The 19,051-nt window shown below is 43.3% G+C and overlaps 1 protein-coding gene across 1 annotated transcript in view; it reads left to right on the top strand.

Moving 5' to 3' along the window:
* Positions 1–19,051, top strand: part of PDILT (protein disulfide isomerase like, testis expressed) — a 316,066-nt gene that overhangs the window by 145,897 nt on the left and 151,118 nt on the right. Inside the window, exon 6 of the mRNA XM_086940802.1 lies at positions 10,942–11,067. Coding sequence (XP_086796928.1) covers positions 10,942–11,067 — 126 coding nt within the window. The remainder of the gene's footprint in view (positions 1–10,941; positions 11,068–19,051) is intronic.

Genomic DNA, 19,051 nt, shown 5'->3' with positions numbered 1-19,051 from the left:
TATTTCATGGGATGCTGACAGTTTGGCATTTATAGCTGCATGTAACTCGAGGCAGCTGAACATCATTCATCATAATTAAAACATACATATGTTTTTGAGGTCTTTCACCATCAGGTAGCTATATATAAAATAACGGGCAACTTCAATGAATAATAAATACAATTTTAAAAGTTGTTACTCAGTGGGAAATGCACCATAGGACATTATGACACCTCTAGAAACAGAAACGCTACGCGCTGATTGTTGGTGTTGGAAGCACCTTCCCTTAGACGCTCGCATTTGGCTGTAATTGCTGCTGCAGCGAGGCAATAAGTGGGGGGATTACTACAATTCTCAAAATTGTTGTCATATTGTTTTAAATATTTTGGGAACAGTCAGGAATCATCCACTTACCCGCACATTAAAATACATCGCACTTTCACCTCGCTACTCGAGCGGGAGCCAGGGTAAACAGCACTTACTCCAGCGCCATCTTGATCAGCGCTCTAGTGGCTGGCCGGCCCGCAGTCGACTCACTACTTAGGAGTGGCAATGCAAGCACGCAGCGGGCGTGCCGATGGTGCACCGGAGGCGCGCCAGAGGCAAGCCCGTCTGCGCCCGTCCGCGCACCGGCCGTGCCTAGTGCCAGCAACGCTGCCCGTTTGGGAAAGGACAGGATAAGTTATTCTAAGGAGCTGCTGCTTAGAATTGGTAAGCAGGAAGCGGGAGGGGAACATTACGTGGCTTTGCCTCAGGCAAGTGCTGTCTTAACATGTGGCCTGATTAACAGCAGATCGATGGTAAAACATTATCAGGAAGTGTCAAGTTTATTAGAAGACATGGACCTGGATGTTTTATTTATCACGGAGACCTGGACTAGCACAGACTCATCTGTTGAGCTGGGCTTTCCCTGTCCAGGAGGATACACGATATTTCACAAACCTAGGACCTCTGGACAAGGTGGGAGGTTCAGAGTAATATTTAAGGAAAGATGGAACTTTGCACCCCTACAGGTAGATGAAGTTGCTGGATTGAGCTACTGGGCTTCACACTGCAGGAGCCTAAAGGAAGATTACTAACCGGCATGGTCTGTTATAGACCTCCAGGCTCAGACACTCAGTATCAGGCACTGATTGATACTATTGCTGCTCTGGCTTTGTCACACTCCAGAGTGCTGTTCTTAGGAGATTTTAACCTATGGGAAAATGGGACCCTTGGGAGTCATCTGAGGGATCTGAGAGATACTAGCGAGAATCTCAGCCTAAACCAGTTAGTACAATAACCAACCCATTTAGGAGGGCACGCGCTGGATCTTGTGTTTGCAAATCAGTCCTAGACGGAGGTGATTGACATTCTGCCCCTAAACTGGACTGACCATTCATTAATTCACTTTAGGATCACTATACCCAACTATATAGACAATAAAAATTGTTCAGTGACCTATCGAAAGGGAAGGGACTGGGCTAAACTGGATGTAAATAGCGCAGATCGAATATTCCTTAATCAGGCCTTCTTTGTTCCTGATGACTCAGTGGACAGGAATTAGCAGAGCTACTGTAACCATATTACGGATATCCTAGATAGGCATGTCCCCATTAAAAGAATAAAGAACAGAAGGAACCCTTCAGGCCCTTGGTTCAGTGAGGAGCTGAAACTAATGCGGACTACATGCCGACAGGCTGAAAGAAGGTGGAGAAGGTCCTACTCAGAATCAAATAAGAAACATTTGAAGTTAGTGCAGGCTCAATACAAGATGACCATAGCTAAGTCTAAAGCACTCTTTTATGCCAGCTCAATTCTACAAGCATCCAACATTACAAAATTCCTTTTTAACATCATAAGAGATCTCTCCAGTCCCATGTGCATGGGCAACAAAGTGGCCGCATTGCAGAAACTCTGCGACAAAATCGCTGCCTTCTTCGATGAAAAGATTGCCAAAATAGTTGGAGGCTTTAATCCTGATAATACCAGCAGCCAGGAGACACTATCCCAGATATTAGTAGAGGAATCCTGGGCAGAAACATCAATGGACCACTCACCGAAGAGCTCTTTAACAGTGTTGCACAGAGTATATGCTCAGGGTCTCCTCTAGACCCACTACCACATAAAATCTGGAAGAAGATCGGGCCAGAAGTATTCCCCTGGTTGCAACAGATTTTTCGCCAATCCTTGGAAGAAGTTGCGGTCCCGGAGGTATGGAAACAGGCAGTGGTTACCCCCCTGCTCAAGAAGCCCTCTCTGGACCCAACGAATTTAGCTAATTTTAGGCCTATATCTCTCCTGCCTTATCCTATAAAAACCTTGGAGAAGGTGGTTAGCAAGTCCCTCTCAAGCTATCTTGAAGCTAACCACCTACAGGATAGGGATCGGATCAGTTTGGCTTTCGTCCAGGCCACGGGACGGAAACAGCCTTGGTAACTGTATTGGACAACTTACGAATGCGAGGCGACAACGGCAGCTCATCTATATTAGCGCTGCTGGATATGTCGCCCGCATTCGACACGGTAAATCATGCAGTGCTGATAGGCATGCTGGAGAGACTGGGTGTGAAAGGATGTGCCCTGAAATGGCTACAATCATATCTCTCAGAAAGACATCAGGTGGTAACCATGACACCGTTTGCCTCATCGAAGTCGCCAGTGCGCCATGGAGTGCCACAGGGTTCGGCAATAAGCCCCATTCTTTTCAATGTATATCTTCGCCCCTTGATTCCCATTATAAAATCATTTGGGATAGATCTGGTCAATTACGCCGACGACACCCAACTGGTGTTTTCCCTGGAAGGGAAGCACGCAGTGTCAATGGACACTTTCCAGGAATGCATGCATCGAGTCTCTGGCTGGCTCAAAGTAAACTCTTTGCAGTTTAACGGGGGAAAACTGAGGTGGTATACTGCTCGGCTGCCAAAATGTTACAGCGTTTGCCATGCGAGTTCAGACTTACCCCAGAGGATGACCCCCTGACCCCAGTTAAAACAGTTCGGAACCTGGGTGTCCTGGTTGATAATAAAACTATCAGTACGTGCTTCGCCTTGTTAAAAGTGCTCCGCCAGATCCTTCCTCTTCTGCCTAATGAGGTCAGACCACTAGTGGCGAGGAGTATAATATCTGAGTAGGCTGGACTATTGCAACTCCCTGTATCTGGGAGCTCCACAATATATTCTGCATGGGTTGCAAAGAATCCAGTCTATAGCCGCAAACCTGGTACTCAACAGACAAAGCAGCTCATCTACTACACTGGCCCTTAGAGATCTCCACCGGCTGCCCATTAGGGACAGGGTCAGTTTTAAATCCCTATGCATAGTCTACAGAGCAGTGCATAGTACTGCCCTTTCTCTATGCAAGAAAGATTCATCTGGTACAGGCCCACCAGACTTCTCCGTTCCTCTAACGCAAATCTAGTAATGACCACCAGATTCAAGAAATCTCGGATGGGAGGCAGGGCTTTTGGCACAGCAGCTTCACGCCTTTGGAATGAGCTACCTCAAAACATTAGACACACCAGCTCTTTGCTCTGCTTTAGAAAGTGCCTGAAGACTTGGCTATTTCCCAGAAAGGAGAGTAATGCCTTCCACTAACAATCGGGCCCGTCTTTGTTGAGTCCATCTGTTCAAGTCACAGCGCCAGGATACCCGTAGGGTGACAGTATGCGCTATATAAGAACGACAATAAAAATAATATAAAAGAAACCTTTATTCGTTCTTGCACTGAAAAGGTCTGTGTGAAACCAGAGATCCACAAAATTAAATTGTGGTTGGTGCAGTGGAGAATAGCGACTTGAGTATTTTTAGTGGTATGAGGTCACAGCCTGTGACAGAAAACACTGTGAATATGTGTCTTTATTTTATACTTGCATTACACACAGTATCAGATATAAAATGCTATAATTCAAAATGTTTTATGATAAAATGGTGTTTCCAAAATATACGGGCTGCTTCCAAAACATACGGGTTATTTACAAGCCCCTTGCACTGCCATTGCATCACTTTTTATGACGCTCTGTTTGCGCAGAGTGGAGACCCATATCTACGAGACCACGCAAAGTCCCTTTGTGTGGCTTTTCATGGCCTCCTAGATATGGTGTAAAGCAACACAGCGCAAGTCGATGCTTTGCCTTACACTGCATCAGGGGGGCGTTCCATGGGCGTTGTGGTGGGTTTTCCCATGGGTTTGACACATCCCCAGATTTACAAGGATCTGTAAACCTGAGGATACGTCAAAACTGTACACTGCCCCGGGGAATGTGTAATGAGGATAAATATCTTTATTTCTCCTCAATTGTTTCCTCCTTTTATGTGTAGCACACATAGAAAGGAAAAACCCTCCATGGAATGTTTTAGCGCAGAAAGGCGGGCCTTCCTGCACAAAAACAATCCTGCCAACAATGCAGATACCCTTGCACCATGGTACAAGGGTGCCTGCATTGGCGCTAGGCACCAAATTACGCGGTGGCAGAAAGGACAGTATCTTATAAATACAGTCCATTCCTGGCCTTTTTTAGATAGGGCAACGCTGCAAAAATACTTGTGGCTCTGCCCTACACCATTTCATTGTAAATGGAGCCTATAGATTTTAGTACTACCCAGACCCTATGTAATGTATCCTCAGGGATAGTAAGCGCTATGTAAGTACAATGACAGTTATAAGCAAGCACTTCTCAGCTCTGTTAATTCTGTGCACTACCACTCAAAGAACTTCAGCACCACTCTCCTGAGAAATCTAAGCCAGGCAGACAGCTAAACACACCTTTCTGCCAGTGTGCAGCTGGCCTGAAAGAAATGCAAATGTGCACAACGAGTTAATCTGCAAATGTGAAGGATTTGTAGATTATCTCGTTGTGCACATTTGCATTTCTTTCAGGGCAGCAGCACACTGGTAGAAAGGTGTGTTTAGCTGTCTGCCTGGCTTTGATTTCTCAGGACAGGAGAGCCCCTGAATAAAACTCCTGGGAGGGCATTTTACCAACTAGAATTAGCTGTCTGGGAAGTGTTCTTTTTGCAAATGAAGAGTGTGACCCCCTTCCCAAGACTCCACAGCCCCCCTGGGAGTCGCGCCCCACATATTGAAGAATTCTTTGCTAGAGGGACCCATCACACTGTAAAATAAAACTCGAATTGAAGACATGGAGGGCATAATGTCACTTCATGTACGTATTGTGTTTTTTTGCAAAACACAGACCGATATTGCTGAAATAGTGATGATCTTTTTACTTTTGTTGGATAAAGTGAATTCCAGCCGTTGTTTAACCCTTTCTATGCTGATGACGGAACCGCTCCCTCATCAGCTGCGGTGGCGCTGTGCTGATGACGGAGCGGTTCCATCATGGCCCGGCCGCCGCGCCTGCGCTGGGCGTTCTATTGAGCGGGCGGGGCCATGACGGAACCGCTCCGTCATGTTCACAGCCCGACCGCGGCTGATGACCGAACGGTTCCGTCACCAGCATGCGGCCGCCGCGTGACCACCCCGCCCCCTTAGCACTGCGGCGGAATAGCCACCGCAGTGAAGGGGTTAAGAAATCTCAAGGCAGGCTCGATGACTAAAATCTATTTTGTTCCATACATTGCTAGTTAAAATTGATATTTAAGTGGCAAGTATCCCTGTTTTTTTTCTGAAATCACTAAAGTTAATTGTCAATTTGGATCAATGTGTGTGTGTAAGAAATTCACATGATCATCAGCTTTCAAAACGCATATTGATTTTTGAAAGACTTGGTTCTGATACGGGCACTTGTGTGGAGTGCTCAAACACAGAGAAAAAAGTAGCTCCTTAAATAGTAGCAGTTTGAAATGTAGCCCAGGTGGGAGGAGATGGAGCTTGTAAAAAAAAGAAGCACTTGTGTGGAGTGGTCAAACACGAAGAAAAAAGCAACTCATAAAACGAGAGCAGTGGATGGACACAAGTACTTGGTCCATGCTCTCGGGGAGGGCTAAACACAAAAAGAGACATGACCCATGCATGCCATGGACAAATGGGGACAAAGGATATGAGAGCGACGCTGGAGCAAGCAAATTGTAGTCTTACAGGAAGTCTGAAGCCCACAGACTGACCATAACATGTCTCTCAGAGACAGCACATGCACTGTCTAGCCAATGCCTAAGAAGAAGAGTAGATCGGCCAAGTGCGCATGCCAGGAGTGTTGGGGAATTTGTTTAGCTGCCCCTTCAAAAACATCAAAAAAAGAATTTGAGGTCTTTGATCGCCAAAACAAATTGCCCAGTGTAATGATTGGACCAGCATAATAGTGTTTTGCATTTGTAGCTCAGGGAGGCAGAAAAAGAGGGCTTATGTGCGCAATGTTAGGAAATGAGGGGAAATGTATTTCTGGGTGTGACATATTCTCTGCAACATATATAGGTGGACTGCTCTTTTTTCTTTCTAAGCATTTGTATTAATGAAGATTGTTAATAAAGCACAATGAGGTGAAAGATTCGATCTTTTGATTAATATGGAAGTGATTGCTGTGGCAGAGATAGTAGGTTATGTTTTTATCATCTTAAACTTAGGGCCTAATTAAGAGTTTGGGGGCCAAACTTGCAGTGGAGGTACAGTGGCAGTCGGGGACTGCTGCACCAGTGGTCCGACCACCGTATTACAACTACGGTAGTCGGACTGCATTAGGACCACTGCAACCACCAGGAATCGGCGATCCCTGGCGCGGCGGTCTGAGGCCGCAATATGCTTGGTGGTGCCTCTATGTTGAGACTGCTAAGGCAAGAGAGGTGAAGAGTCAACAAAGCGGGCCCAACAGGACCCCTATTACCTCAGGGCCTTTGGGATGCATGTAGGGGGGCACATGGTGTGCCTTCCTGTCTACATGCACCCCCTGTTCCATCATGACATGAACCTTACAGTCCATGCTGTGCTGGAACTCGCTGTGGCTGTCCCATTGGCTGCCTTTCTAAGGCTCTCCTAAGAGCCTTTGAAAGGCAGCTCTGTTGGTCAACCACCACAGGACAGTCCAACCGGATTACAATTTGTAATTCGGCGGGTGGTAGGTGGTAGTTTTTGACGGTGTGGGGGCGGGCGGTGGCTTGCCGCCCCACTCCCACACTGCGAAACTCATAATCAGGCCATTAATGTATAAACCAATGTTAATTTAAAAATGTGTAGTTTTAATGTGCACATTTAAGGGTATTTGGTTAAATAAACTACTATGAAAATAAACAAATTTGTAGGTATACAATGGTTTTCTGTATATGGATTCCCACAGTGTCTTAGTCAAACATATCGAGGGGCATATATACAAGGGCATTGTGCCACCGGAACATTACTTTTTCTGAAGTTCCAGTAGCGCAATGCCCTTCTCCATATTTACAAAGCGGCATTAAGCTTTGTAAATATGGTCTACTTTTACGCAGGTATCTGCATGAAAGGGGTGTGCAATGGGTGTTGCTGTGGGTGTTTCGCCACAACACCCATTGCTTTTTGGGCAAAAGGTCCAGAGCACACAATATGTATCTGTAGAATGATTTCTTGTTAGAGTAATGTTAGCAGGGATAGATCAAACCAAGCGTAACAAATATTTGTGGTGGTTATGCTAAGATCAAAGTTAAAATCAATGTTAAGGTTATGACTAGATTCTTTCATTTATGCTCGGACCAACAAAACTACATTGATTATCCAGTGGTTTGAGGATTCTTATCCTTTTCCTCCCGTTTACAGGGGAGTTGTGTGCTCAATTTCTGTTGATTAGTTGTTTTTCATTTAATATTGTGGTTTCATTCATTTGAAAAAATATCAAATTTATCATTCTTGGACAAACACACTTTTAATTTTATCATGAAAAAACTTGCGTTTACACTATACATTACAATTATGATTAATATGCAGCTGCGAATTGTTTTAAAACTCACATGACCTGGGTTTCTAGAATTAGAGACTAAGCGTTTTTTTCCGGTGAAGTAACTCTTCTCTTTTGACACCCCTTAGCCGTTTGAGCAGTCTAGCCTTTTAGATTAGTCCTCTTTTAAAAGGGGTGGGTACAACCGCATTCGGTGTTCCCACACTTGGCAACCGACGCGCATCGACGCTACTATAGAGGCTCAACACGGGTGAGAATCAGGGTCTTATTCCCCTCGGGCATAACCCATTAGGATCCAAACAAATCCACACGGGCCCCCTCACTAAGCCTTTTCTTTAATTTTCAGCCTCCGCTCTACGGATTTTGTCTATATAACGAATTCCCTACCAACAAATTGGTTTCGGCAACCTGACTGGTGCCGCCCTTTCGAAATTTAAAAACCACCCGATAAGGACCGGGTTGGAATTATCACCGGTTCCCCAGTGAGTTTACATACTTAATGTGTAGTGACTGCTCAAAGAACGTGACCTTAAAATATGCATCTTTCCGTTATAGTTTAACGTCATTATTAATTTTCTCTCGTTCCCCTTCTTTTCACCCACTTACAGACCACGCGCCTTGATCATTAAGATCAGGTAATTACTTCCCCATTTCCCAATTTTTTAGATAATAGTGTTTCTCCCCTTTTCACAGCTGCTAATTACTTATGGCAATTTTGGATTTTGAAATCACCAAATTATAGCTACATTGGGTCACGCCATAAATACAGGTCTTACCAAGTGACACGGCATATTGTTTTAATGTGCGATCTTTTAGGCACTGAACTGTTTGTTTTGGTTAAAAACAAAGTGATGTTTCATGTATGGACACGGTTATATTTTCCATTTCTAGCACTCATAATTATTTGGCTCCGTATACGGGGATGATATTGTTTTTTTCTCCATCTTGGTGTTTACGGCTAAGTAACAATGAGTTCATATACTCGACTGCTAATAATCTTGTAAAATCGAGTGATACTTCCCGTAGAACAACGGGGCTCGAGTTTCAAAGTAAAGGGGTAGACTATACGTAGGTACAGCCAAATTAGCATGATAAGAAGATGATTGTTATTTACTAATAGGTAGAATATCCTACAACTTACTATAAGTTTTTTTAGAAAAAAGACTGTAAAAATGTATCAATCACTTACGATTAGTGATGACTCTGTATAATTCCTTTATCACCTAGCAACTAGCCATTGATAGAAAAGCCCCATGTTCCCAAGTAAGCTATTATTCAACATGACACAAATCTAAGGACTAGGGGTTTTTCATTTACTGTTCTTTCATGTATTGCTGTACCGCCATGTTTTGAAGTGAAAATGCCATATTCGGTCATTATTTGAACTAACTACACTCGAGGACAATATATGTTTTTCATTATGTTATAATAACGAACTTGATTAGGGAACCTAAAACGTTACCATTTATCTCACCGTACACTAGCACTTGTATTTCTAAATAACAAATTTTGTGTTATGAACTTATTTTTAACTCTAATTGCGCTGTTAGTCACGACACATTATTCTATCTCTCACACCAGGAGATTATTTTCATTTGAAAAGTAAATCTTGACAAGTTACAAGAAGTCACTATAAAAAGTTTTCTTTATCCCATCCCTTCTGTGTTGGTTTCCACGCCACGGGTGTCCCACTTTTACACGCGATTCCGTAGTATTGTGACATCGCATTGATTTTATTATTTTCTTCCAGCCCTGAAGAGTCACAGCCACATGTTGTGATGAAACACGTGTCGGCTTGAGTGATATGTGCAGTGATTCCCAAGTGGTGAACACTGCTGGTGAATAAAACGTTTGAAATCTTACGCTTGGTTTGATCTATCCCTACTAACATTACTCTAACAAGAAATCATTCTACAGATACATATTGTGTGCTCTGGACCTTTTGCCCAAACAGAACGAAAGGGAGGTTTCTGCCCTTCTTTCATTACAGAGGTTAAGGTTTTCCTCTGGCCAAGAAGCACCTACTACGATATCAGGTCAAGTAATAGTTTACCGTAACAAGTCGAGCGCCTAATTTTCTGAACACTAAAAAACCGACTCACAGACTACCCATTGCTTTTTGACACTGCTCCAGATTTACACACCACTGAATAGCAGGCATTAGATTGGAGCAACGAGGAGAAATACTTTTATTTCTCCTTGTTTTTGCTTTTTCTATGTATGCAGCATTCTTCAGCAGACATAAAAAGAGCAAACCACCTTTAAAGGTGTCCCTTCCTGCATATAAACAATCCTTACCTGCAACACAGACACCCTTGCACCATGGTGCAAGGGTGCCTGCATTGCAAGAACTCATCCCTTCAACACAGGCACCATTGCGGGAAAAACCATTACAACGCAGTCATTACAACAACATTTACAGCTGTTACAACTCAACTGTCTTTACATCGCATGTCATTACAATGCATGCCATTACAATGCATGTCACTACAATGCATGTCATTACAACGCATACGATTACAACTCATGCCATTACAACGCATTATAAGGTAAGTAATGGAGAATATTTTTGTATTTAGGGTGGGTAAGGGTTTTGGGGTAAATGGGACTAGTCATTTTTACCCCTATACTATCCAACACTTTCCCTACTGTTGGACTCACTGTCATAGTCACTGGAGTGTGAATAGTAATTTGTACCCTTACACTATCCAAAACTTAGTAATTTTTACTCCTACACTATCCAACACTTACCCTATTGTTGCCATAAAGTATTATGTGTTGTAATGGTATACGTGGTAATGGTATGCGTTGTAATGGAATGCGTTGTCATGGTAGTTTTTAAAAATATGTCGTAATGGCATGCGTTGTTAAATCATGCAATGTAATGGTAGTTGTGATGTAAAGACTGAGTTGTAAAACCATGCCATGTAACGTCATCTATTCACCATTGCACCATGGTGCAAGGGTGTCTGTGTTGGCGCGAGGCAGTTTTGTTAGTGCCAGAACAAGGGAAAACACAAAGTGTGCTGTATAGTTGTAAATATGGCACAACCTTGATTTTTAAAATGACGTAGTGCTGCACCATTTTTTTGTAAATATCCCCCTGTGTGTCTTTATATATCTTTAGATATACTCACACAGGTAATATTCTTTGTTTTGCAGACTTCTGTGACCATTTTTGATGTTCCTGTTGGAAGTCACATTTTGCTGTTTACATCAAAGACATCTGATAACTTTAGTAAAATCTATGAAAATTATGAATCTGCTGCAGTGGAGTTTAGAGGAAAGGTAAGTGAGCAATGTTATATTAATCATTTTTTATAAATTCCAGTGCAAAATCCTCATATTATAGTATTCGGATACCCAACATAATTCTATTACCACAAACCATTCTATATACTGTAGATTATATGAATATTAACACCTTCGATGCTTCGATGCTCATGACGGAACGGTTCCGTCATGAGCATCGGTCGAGCTGTGCTCATGACGGAACCCTTCCGTCATGACCACGCCCTTTTACATTAGGGCCCAGCACCGGCGGTAAATCTGCACTGCACGGATGTGGTTAAGAGGTTATTTACTGTTTGTTTGGAGAGCCTAACCTGTCAGTTCTTCAGTATCTCCAGTCCATATAAAAATGACCACTCTTCATAGTCATTATATGTCAATTATCCTTTGACTATTTATTGTTAAAATTCTGAACCCCAAAATATTCTGTTCAATGAGAAGTCCGAACATGCTCAAGGTTTCAATGGAAGTTTCCTTGCAGACAGACAGCTTATGAGGCGTATATTAAAGAATCTGTGATTGTGACCATTTAAAAAAAAAAATAGACTTACCTTCTTGGCTTGCTGCGCGACGTCCTCCTCGCTCAGGCCTTCTCTTAGAGGCAGGCTTCAATGCAGGACCCAGCCAGCTCCACTAACCAATCCAGGGACTACTCTCATGCTGTCAAAAAACATAAGAGAAACACCAGGATTGGAGGGAGCTTCCTCACTCAGTGCTCTCAAAAGTACTGGAGGCCTGCGCGTTCTCTAACCCAGCTGTCTATGACAGCTAGGGTAGAGAGGTTTACAATGTTCATGTCTGGCTGGCCGTCGCAAGCCGGCCGGCCAAAGTGACATGTGCAATTCAAACTTTAGCACACAGCTCCCTGCTCCCACTCGGCTGCAATAGCCCCGCCCCATCCTGACGCTCAGTTCGGGACAGGTTGCTGAAAAAACAAATGGTAACAAATAAACTTTATTACCATTTTACTTTTCAACACTGGGGCTTGTGGGGTGATGTGCCTCCGCTCAAATGGAGGAGCTGCCCCTGTTAGCTGTCTCCTCAGATTATTGTTTTTTTAAATACATATATAATATACAAATATAGAGTAGCTTTTGGTCCTCAGCTTTCTGCTCAAAATATATATCAAAGGGCGATGAGTAAGTCCACCTCAGCCTTTTGCTCCTCTCTCTGTGAGTGACTACATTTGTGTGTGCAAAATATGCACTTCCTTCTAAGACACAGTGGCCTACATGCATCAATATCGGCATTTGCGAATTCTTATTTGCGAAAAATAGCGATTCGCAAATAAGAATTCGCAAAAGCCTATGCATCATTTTTCTCGCAAATTTTATGCGATTTGGTAAAAATCGCAATTTTTACGGATTCGCATGAAATTTGCGATTTTTCAATTGCGAATTTGCAATTCAATGGGAATTGCGAATTCGCAATTGAAAAATCGCAATTCATGATTGCTTTTCAAGGGTGGAGAGGGGGTCCAATGACCCCCCCCTGCACCCATGAAATGTACTTTTCAGTACAAGTTACATTCACACATGTCCTAAGGACATGTGTGTCTGTAATTGAACAGTTTAAAAAATGCAATTTTAAGCATATTTAAACCATTTCGCAAATTACCACGAGGTTCAACCTCGTGGGAATTTGCACTTCCAGTTTCAAATATCGCAATTTTTTAAAAAAATGATGCATTGCTTTTAAGGAATCGCACATTTGCAATTCCTTAAAAGCAATCGCATTTTTGGAATTCGGTAAAAATACCGAATTACTCAAAAATGCTTGCTGCATCCCAAAAACATATTTAGGAAGTGCAAACGGCCGAATTTACCGATTCGCACCGTTTGCACTTCCTAAACACGTTGATGCATGTGGCCCAGTATTCCTCAGTGCAAGGGATGGTGGGCCAGTATCTTTTTCTTAAAATAAATATTTTTTTTTCTTTGATATATTTTTGTGTACCTCTGTGAGGGTTCTGCAGCTGCTCACACAATACTATCAGGCTACTCGTTGCCGCTGTCAGTGGTACACATGCTACTTGGACACTGCTGTGGGCAGCCGCCATTGAATGGTGCTTCCTATCTTTTATTATTAAAAAAGTATTTGAAATCCATTTAAATATTCCACGCCCAGATGGCCACCCGTGAAAGGTGTTACCATAAAGTGTAGCAAAAAGCATTGAAAGAGGACCACTCTTGCATCCAGATATGTGTGCACAGACATCTTAGAAATGTTTTTGCAAAAATTCAAGTATAACACACAACTCTGAGATGGCAGCCTGAGCATCTCCTTGTGTGCACATTATCAGGTGGCCATCTTAGAATGGTATTTGTTATACTTCATTGTTAGTTTACCATCCCCAATTTGCTAATTTGAGGCTTTCTTTGAATTGTAGACTAACATTAAGATACAGCAAAGGAATCAAGCATTGGTAAAGCCAATAGATGTGTGTCTAAAGCGGAATCTATTGGCTCTGCCAATGCTTGTTGTTTTCGCTAATACTTTTGGCACTTCCCAGCGTTTTTATTACTCATCCTAAACAGATTGATGGAGGCTGGGGGTAAATGTTTGCGTGGCAATAGCAATGCAGAGTAATTTTATGTCCTGCTTGAAATCTTCTCATAACATATTATATTTTAGGTTTTGTGTACATTTATTCATTAGATTATTTTTTAGATATTAACATTGCGTAAATGTGTCAGTGGGCTTCGAAAGATTGTTGTATGTATATCCTAATTTTCCAGCTATCACAAGGACGCTATTGGACTGATCCATATGAAATCTGGCAGAAGCTTTGTCTTTCATCTCAGGTTATAAGTTTAAACATTCGTGTAGACTGGTTTGGCGGGAAGGAGTAATATTGAGCGCAATTTTAAGGTAGCATTTCTCATACGAAGTCCTGCAAAAAGAGCTGAAAGGAATGACACCCAACGTAGCATGTATTTGAACCGATCTGTTTTGTTGTTCATTTGAATTTGCTATTCTTGAACCAGTTTCAGCCCAGTTTGCCAATGTAATGATCAAGACACAAAAAACATTGACCTTTTATAGCCCCCAGTAACTTTGCAACACATCTGCATCATCCCACTACAACACAATAACATAACACAGCAAAATAACAAAACAATACAACTCCACAACACAACACAGCAAAACAGCACAACACCTAGCACAAGAAAACACAACATGGTATTCAGCATACTAAAAGAACACCCACTGCACAGCAACCGAACCGATTAATAAAACAAGAATATGGCAACACAAGACATCACAACAACACAACACAAAAAACTATAGAGTACACAAGACACATCAACAGAATACCAGAATGCATCTCTACTGTAACAACACAGAGAACATAGTATAACAACACAGTGGTGCTATTACACAACACACCCATACATAAACGATGTACTTAATTATTGTGTTATGTACATGCTATGGTTTTAATTCATCATACATAATAAATTACCTTCTATACATAAACAACACAAATACACAAAACAGCAATACAGCAGAATTTCACACAAAATATAACATCAGAAAACTACATCGACCAATAATGCAATAACACAATAACACAAAAATAATAAAATAAATTCTAATCACCAGATCCACTACCTATTAACGTGAAGGGTGGTGAGCCTTTTCAACTCTACGCGCCATTGCACCATATAAAGTATCAGCATTTTGATGTGGAACTTAGTAAACTTGAGGGTTTTAGAGAAGAAATATATACAATTAAGGATAGTTGCAGTTTGTACATCAATTGACACTGCTAGAAAGGCAACTGACTACTGTCCATGGCCCCATCAGTCTGAGGCACCATGATATATAAACCCTGTGACCTCCCTTGAGGTCTATGGATGCATGCTGTGCACCTCACTTAGGCCCTGATTATAAGCTGCACAGTACTGTGGTGTTTGAAAAATTCAATGCATTTAAAGGGGGGGATTTTCTGGTCATAAGATCATATGAATTTGCCATTCTATGTGGTTCTACCACATACATTTGCCATGTGCACTGAGCAGATGGTAAATGTATACAGGGGCATGTGGACAGGGTGCCGCTTGAGAGAGGGCGAGGGGGTACGAGCACAGGAAAGAGGAAAATATTTTTAGTGGGAATGTAATACTCCCCCGACAGAACACATAGGAGACTTAGATGTCCTTGCGGCTACATCCAAAGTCCTATGTGTTTTTTGGGGGCAGAAAAATAGAGCCAGGTTCTTCCATACCCGGAAAAAAACGGGTGTGGAAAAATCTAACCGCTCAGAATGGGGAAGAGCAAAAATCCATGAGGTAATTCTGCTCCGCCTGACTCATATTCAGGCCCTTAGAGTCCACATTTCCCATATCTGTTCCGTGTTATTCTTTAAAGTGGTTAATTTGTAAAACAAATAAGTGCTGGGGCTCTCGTCAGGAGGCTGCGTGCACCAACCCATTTCTCCTGTTAGTACTGCCTACAACAGAACCAACTCCTAACAATGAAAGTGGCGAGAGGATGTGGAGTGATGTGCAGAGCTGTCGAGTTCGGACCTGGGGAGCCTGATTCGAGTCTCAGCGTTGACTCCAAATCCTGTGATTCTGGACTGATCACTTAATCTCCCCGCAAATGAATGTGTCCCTAACTGGTGCTCATGTAAAGTGCCAGTGTTGATGATTAAGTGCCGGTGCTGAGCACTGGAAACCACCGGCTCAAATTAAGCACTGATCCTATTTTAATCTTTAATAACGTAGTCGCTGTTTGACGAAACTGCACAAAACTCTGCTAAAATCTAATCTATCAACATTGCCTGAAGAGATTTTTCAAGATCCGTAAAGGGGTAACACGTACAGGGAGGATATCAAAGTGCCGAACTCCATGTCAACTTCCATAAGGAAGATTCTATCACTCCTAGAGAAGAAACTGCCGGACAGACTTTAACTGAACTTGGATGAGATGCAGCAGCTAGGTCTAACTTGTCATTCTAAAACCAGCAGGGGAAAATCCATAACATGAACGAGGAACTGGAGAGGCCAGAGGGTAAACTCTACTCAAACAATTGTGAAAACACCTATTTCGCTGTTGGGTACACAGACCAATTGTTACTATTGGAACCTATTGGTCCTTTATATTATTGGGAACTGCCTCTTCATTTTGTTATACACAGATCCAGACATGGACTTTTGGCCTATGTGCCATTTTCTTGCCAGTAATCATGTAGAAAATAAAAATCCACAGTGCAATTGCACATGGCCAAATGATGTGCACAGTGACCACACTGGACATGTGATCTAGCTGCAGGACATGGTTGAAGTTGGTAGGAGGGTCCCGGGGTCCATCAGTTTGCCCTGCACCCAGAGGTCACTGTATATGGCTTTGGAACCTACCCAGCTGAGGTGGATGAGGCTAGGGTGCAGGACCTTGCAATGGCCCATGCTGAACCCCATGTTTGATGCACATGGTAAATAGCCCTGGGTAGTTAGGCTGGGCAGGCTTGGGCTGGGGCATGACCTGCCTGGCCCTATGCTCAAAGGTTGCTGCACACAGCTTAAGGCCTTTCACGTATGGCTGAGTGGTACAGGACATGGGTGCAGGTCCTTGGCCAGAGCCCACAGACCTCAGCTGAAGGCCATTCACAACTGATATGGTGGTTTGGGCCTAGGTGCAGACCCTACATCCTGAGCCTTTTGCATTGCCCAAAGGCTGTGCCCCAGGGTTTGGTGGGATGACCATTGAAGGGTTTGGTGGGATGGCCATTGAAGGGTATGGTGGGATGGCCATTGTAGGGTTTGTTGGGATGGCCATTGAAGGGTTTGTTGGGATGTCCATTGAAGAGTTTGTTGGGATGGCCATTGTAGGGTTTGTTGGGATGGCCATTGAAGGGTTTCTTGGGATGGGGTATTGAAGGGTTGGGTGGGATGGCCATTGAAGGGTTTGTTGGGATGGCCATTGAAGGATTTTAGTGGGATAACCATTAAAGGGCCTGTTGGGATGGCCATTGAAGGGTTTGTTAGGATGGGTATTGAATGGCTGGGTGGGATGGCCATTGAAGGGTTTGTTGGGATGGCCATTGAAGGGTTTGGTGGGATGGCCATTAAAGGGTTTGATGGGATGGCCATTGAAGGGTTTGTTGGGATGGTCATTAAAGAGTTTGGTGGGATGGGGTATTGAAGGGTTTGGTGGGGTGGCTATTGAAGGGTTTGGTGGGATGGCCATTAAAGTGTTTGGTGGGATGGCCATTGAAGGGTTTGATGGGATGGCCATTGAAGGGTTTGTTGGGATGGCCATTAAAGTGTTTGGTGGGATGGCCATTGAAGGGTTTGGTGGGATGGCCATTAAAGGGTTTGATGGGATGGCCATTGAAGGGTTTGTTGGGATGGTCATTAAAGGGTTTGGTGGGATGGGGTATTGAAGGGTTTGATGGGGTGGCTATTGAAGGGTTTGGTGGGATGGCCATTAAAGTGTTTGGTGGGATGGCCATTGATGGGTTTAGTAAGATGACCATTGAAGGGTTTGGTGAGATGACCATTAAGGTTTGGTGGGGGCCATTGAAGGGTTTAGTGGGGGCCATTGACGGGTTTAGTGGGAAGGCCATTGAACGGTTTCATGGGGGCCATTGAAGGGTTTAGTGGGATGGCCTTTGAAAGGTTTGGTGGGATGGCCATCGAAGGGTTTGGTGTGATGGCCATTGAAGGGATTGGTGCGATGGGGTATTGGTGCTATAAGCAATGCTGAGCATAACCAAACTACTGTATTTCCTGTCTTTTAGGGTTTGTGTTGAAAGCATTATTCACTTCCCACCAACATTATCTAGCCCTAACTACAGATGTTTCTAGTGAGTTTCATTGGTTTTTGGTAGTTTCAAACTCAGCACCCTTTGGTCGTGGAGAGCAGTGTGTGGTGGTTAAATGTTGTTGAAGATAGTAGACAGTGTCACAATGGTGAATAGTCAAATCTTGGCTCTGTTGCTAATTGTTTAAGGGCTTTCCGTCTAGACACTAGGATTTCCGTTCCCTACAGTGATAAGAAGTTCACTTATGGGGCGATCAAAAAAAGAATTACATTTTTAGGTGATGTGTGAGCTGAAAGTAGGTAAAGCGTTCAAGTAGTTTTGCTGTAGAAGGTAGGTTGGAGGTAGGATTAGGAGATGGTTTTTAGGAAGTGGATTGATGTGGAATACATTTCTTCTGGGACTGTCACAGTGCACAGTGAGGTTTTGAATAGGTGAAGAAGAGGTTATGTGTGGTATGCTTAGCATAGATATGTGTGAGCATGTGTGAGGTATGTGTCCAGAGAACAAACTACAATTATGGTAGTTGGGCTTTACTGATCGTGTCGAGGCTGCTTGGGTTGCCTGCTGCAATCCAAAACTTTTCTTTAAAAGAACTACATTTACATATAGGGCCTCATTTGCAAAATTCTGCCGTAGGGTAGCTCTGCAAGCCTTCTTGCTGCGTTGCTCTACTGCAAACGAAAAGGCCAGGAATGCGCTGTAGCTATCATATAAAGCGCATTCCTGTCCCTTCTCCCTGCCCCAGAGCACAATGGGCTGCTATGCCTCAACACAGGTACACTTGCACCACGGTGCAAGGGTGCCTGCATTGCAGGGATGAGTGTTTTTGTGCAGGAAGGTGTCCCTTGTGCAAGAAGGGACACCTTCCTCTACCGGACCCCTCTCTCTCGCTTGAATATCCTGTGCCTGCTGCAATAAACCGTAGGCAGCAGGAGTAAGTGACAAGGGCACCAGCCCTGGACGTTCAATGCCGGCCTCCAACTAGGCCCATGGGAAAAATGCTTGGTGTAATAAAATGCCTGTCCAGCCCTCGTGATCCAGTTAGCATGTTAAGCCCAGAGCACCCTTTGTTACACAAGATTTTAAAAAGGGATTGTTCAGATATTGGGTTTTCCAACAAACTTGCTATTAGCACAATTTCATTTTTTTCCTTCATGTAAGCCACTTTAATCCTCCACTGCAGATTGCGGTTTTCCCCTCATGTTTCAC

The sequence above is a fragment of the Lissotriton vulgaris genome, chromosome 10 (assembly GCF_964263255.1).
Source record: "Lissotriton vulgaris chromosome 10, aLisVul1.2, whole genome shotgun sequence".
Classification (NCBI taxonomy): domain Eukaryota; kingdom Metazoa; phylum Chordata; class Amphibia; order Caudata; family Salamandridae; genus Lissotriton; species Lissotriton vulgaris.
This window is presented reverse-complemented; position numbering and strand designations above follow the sequence as displayed.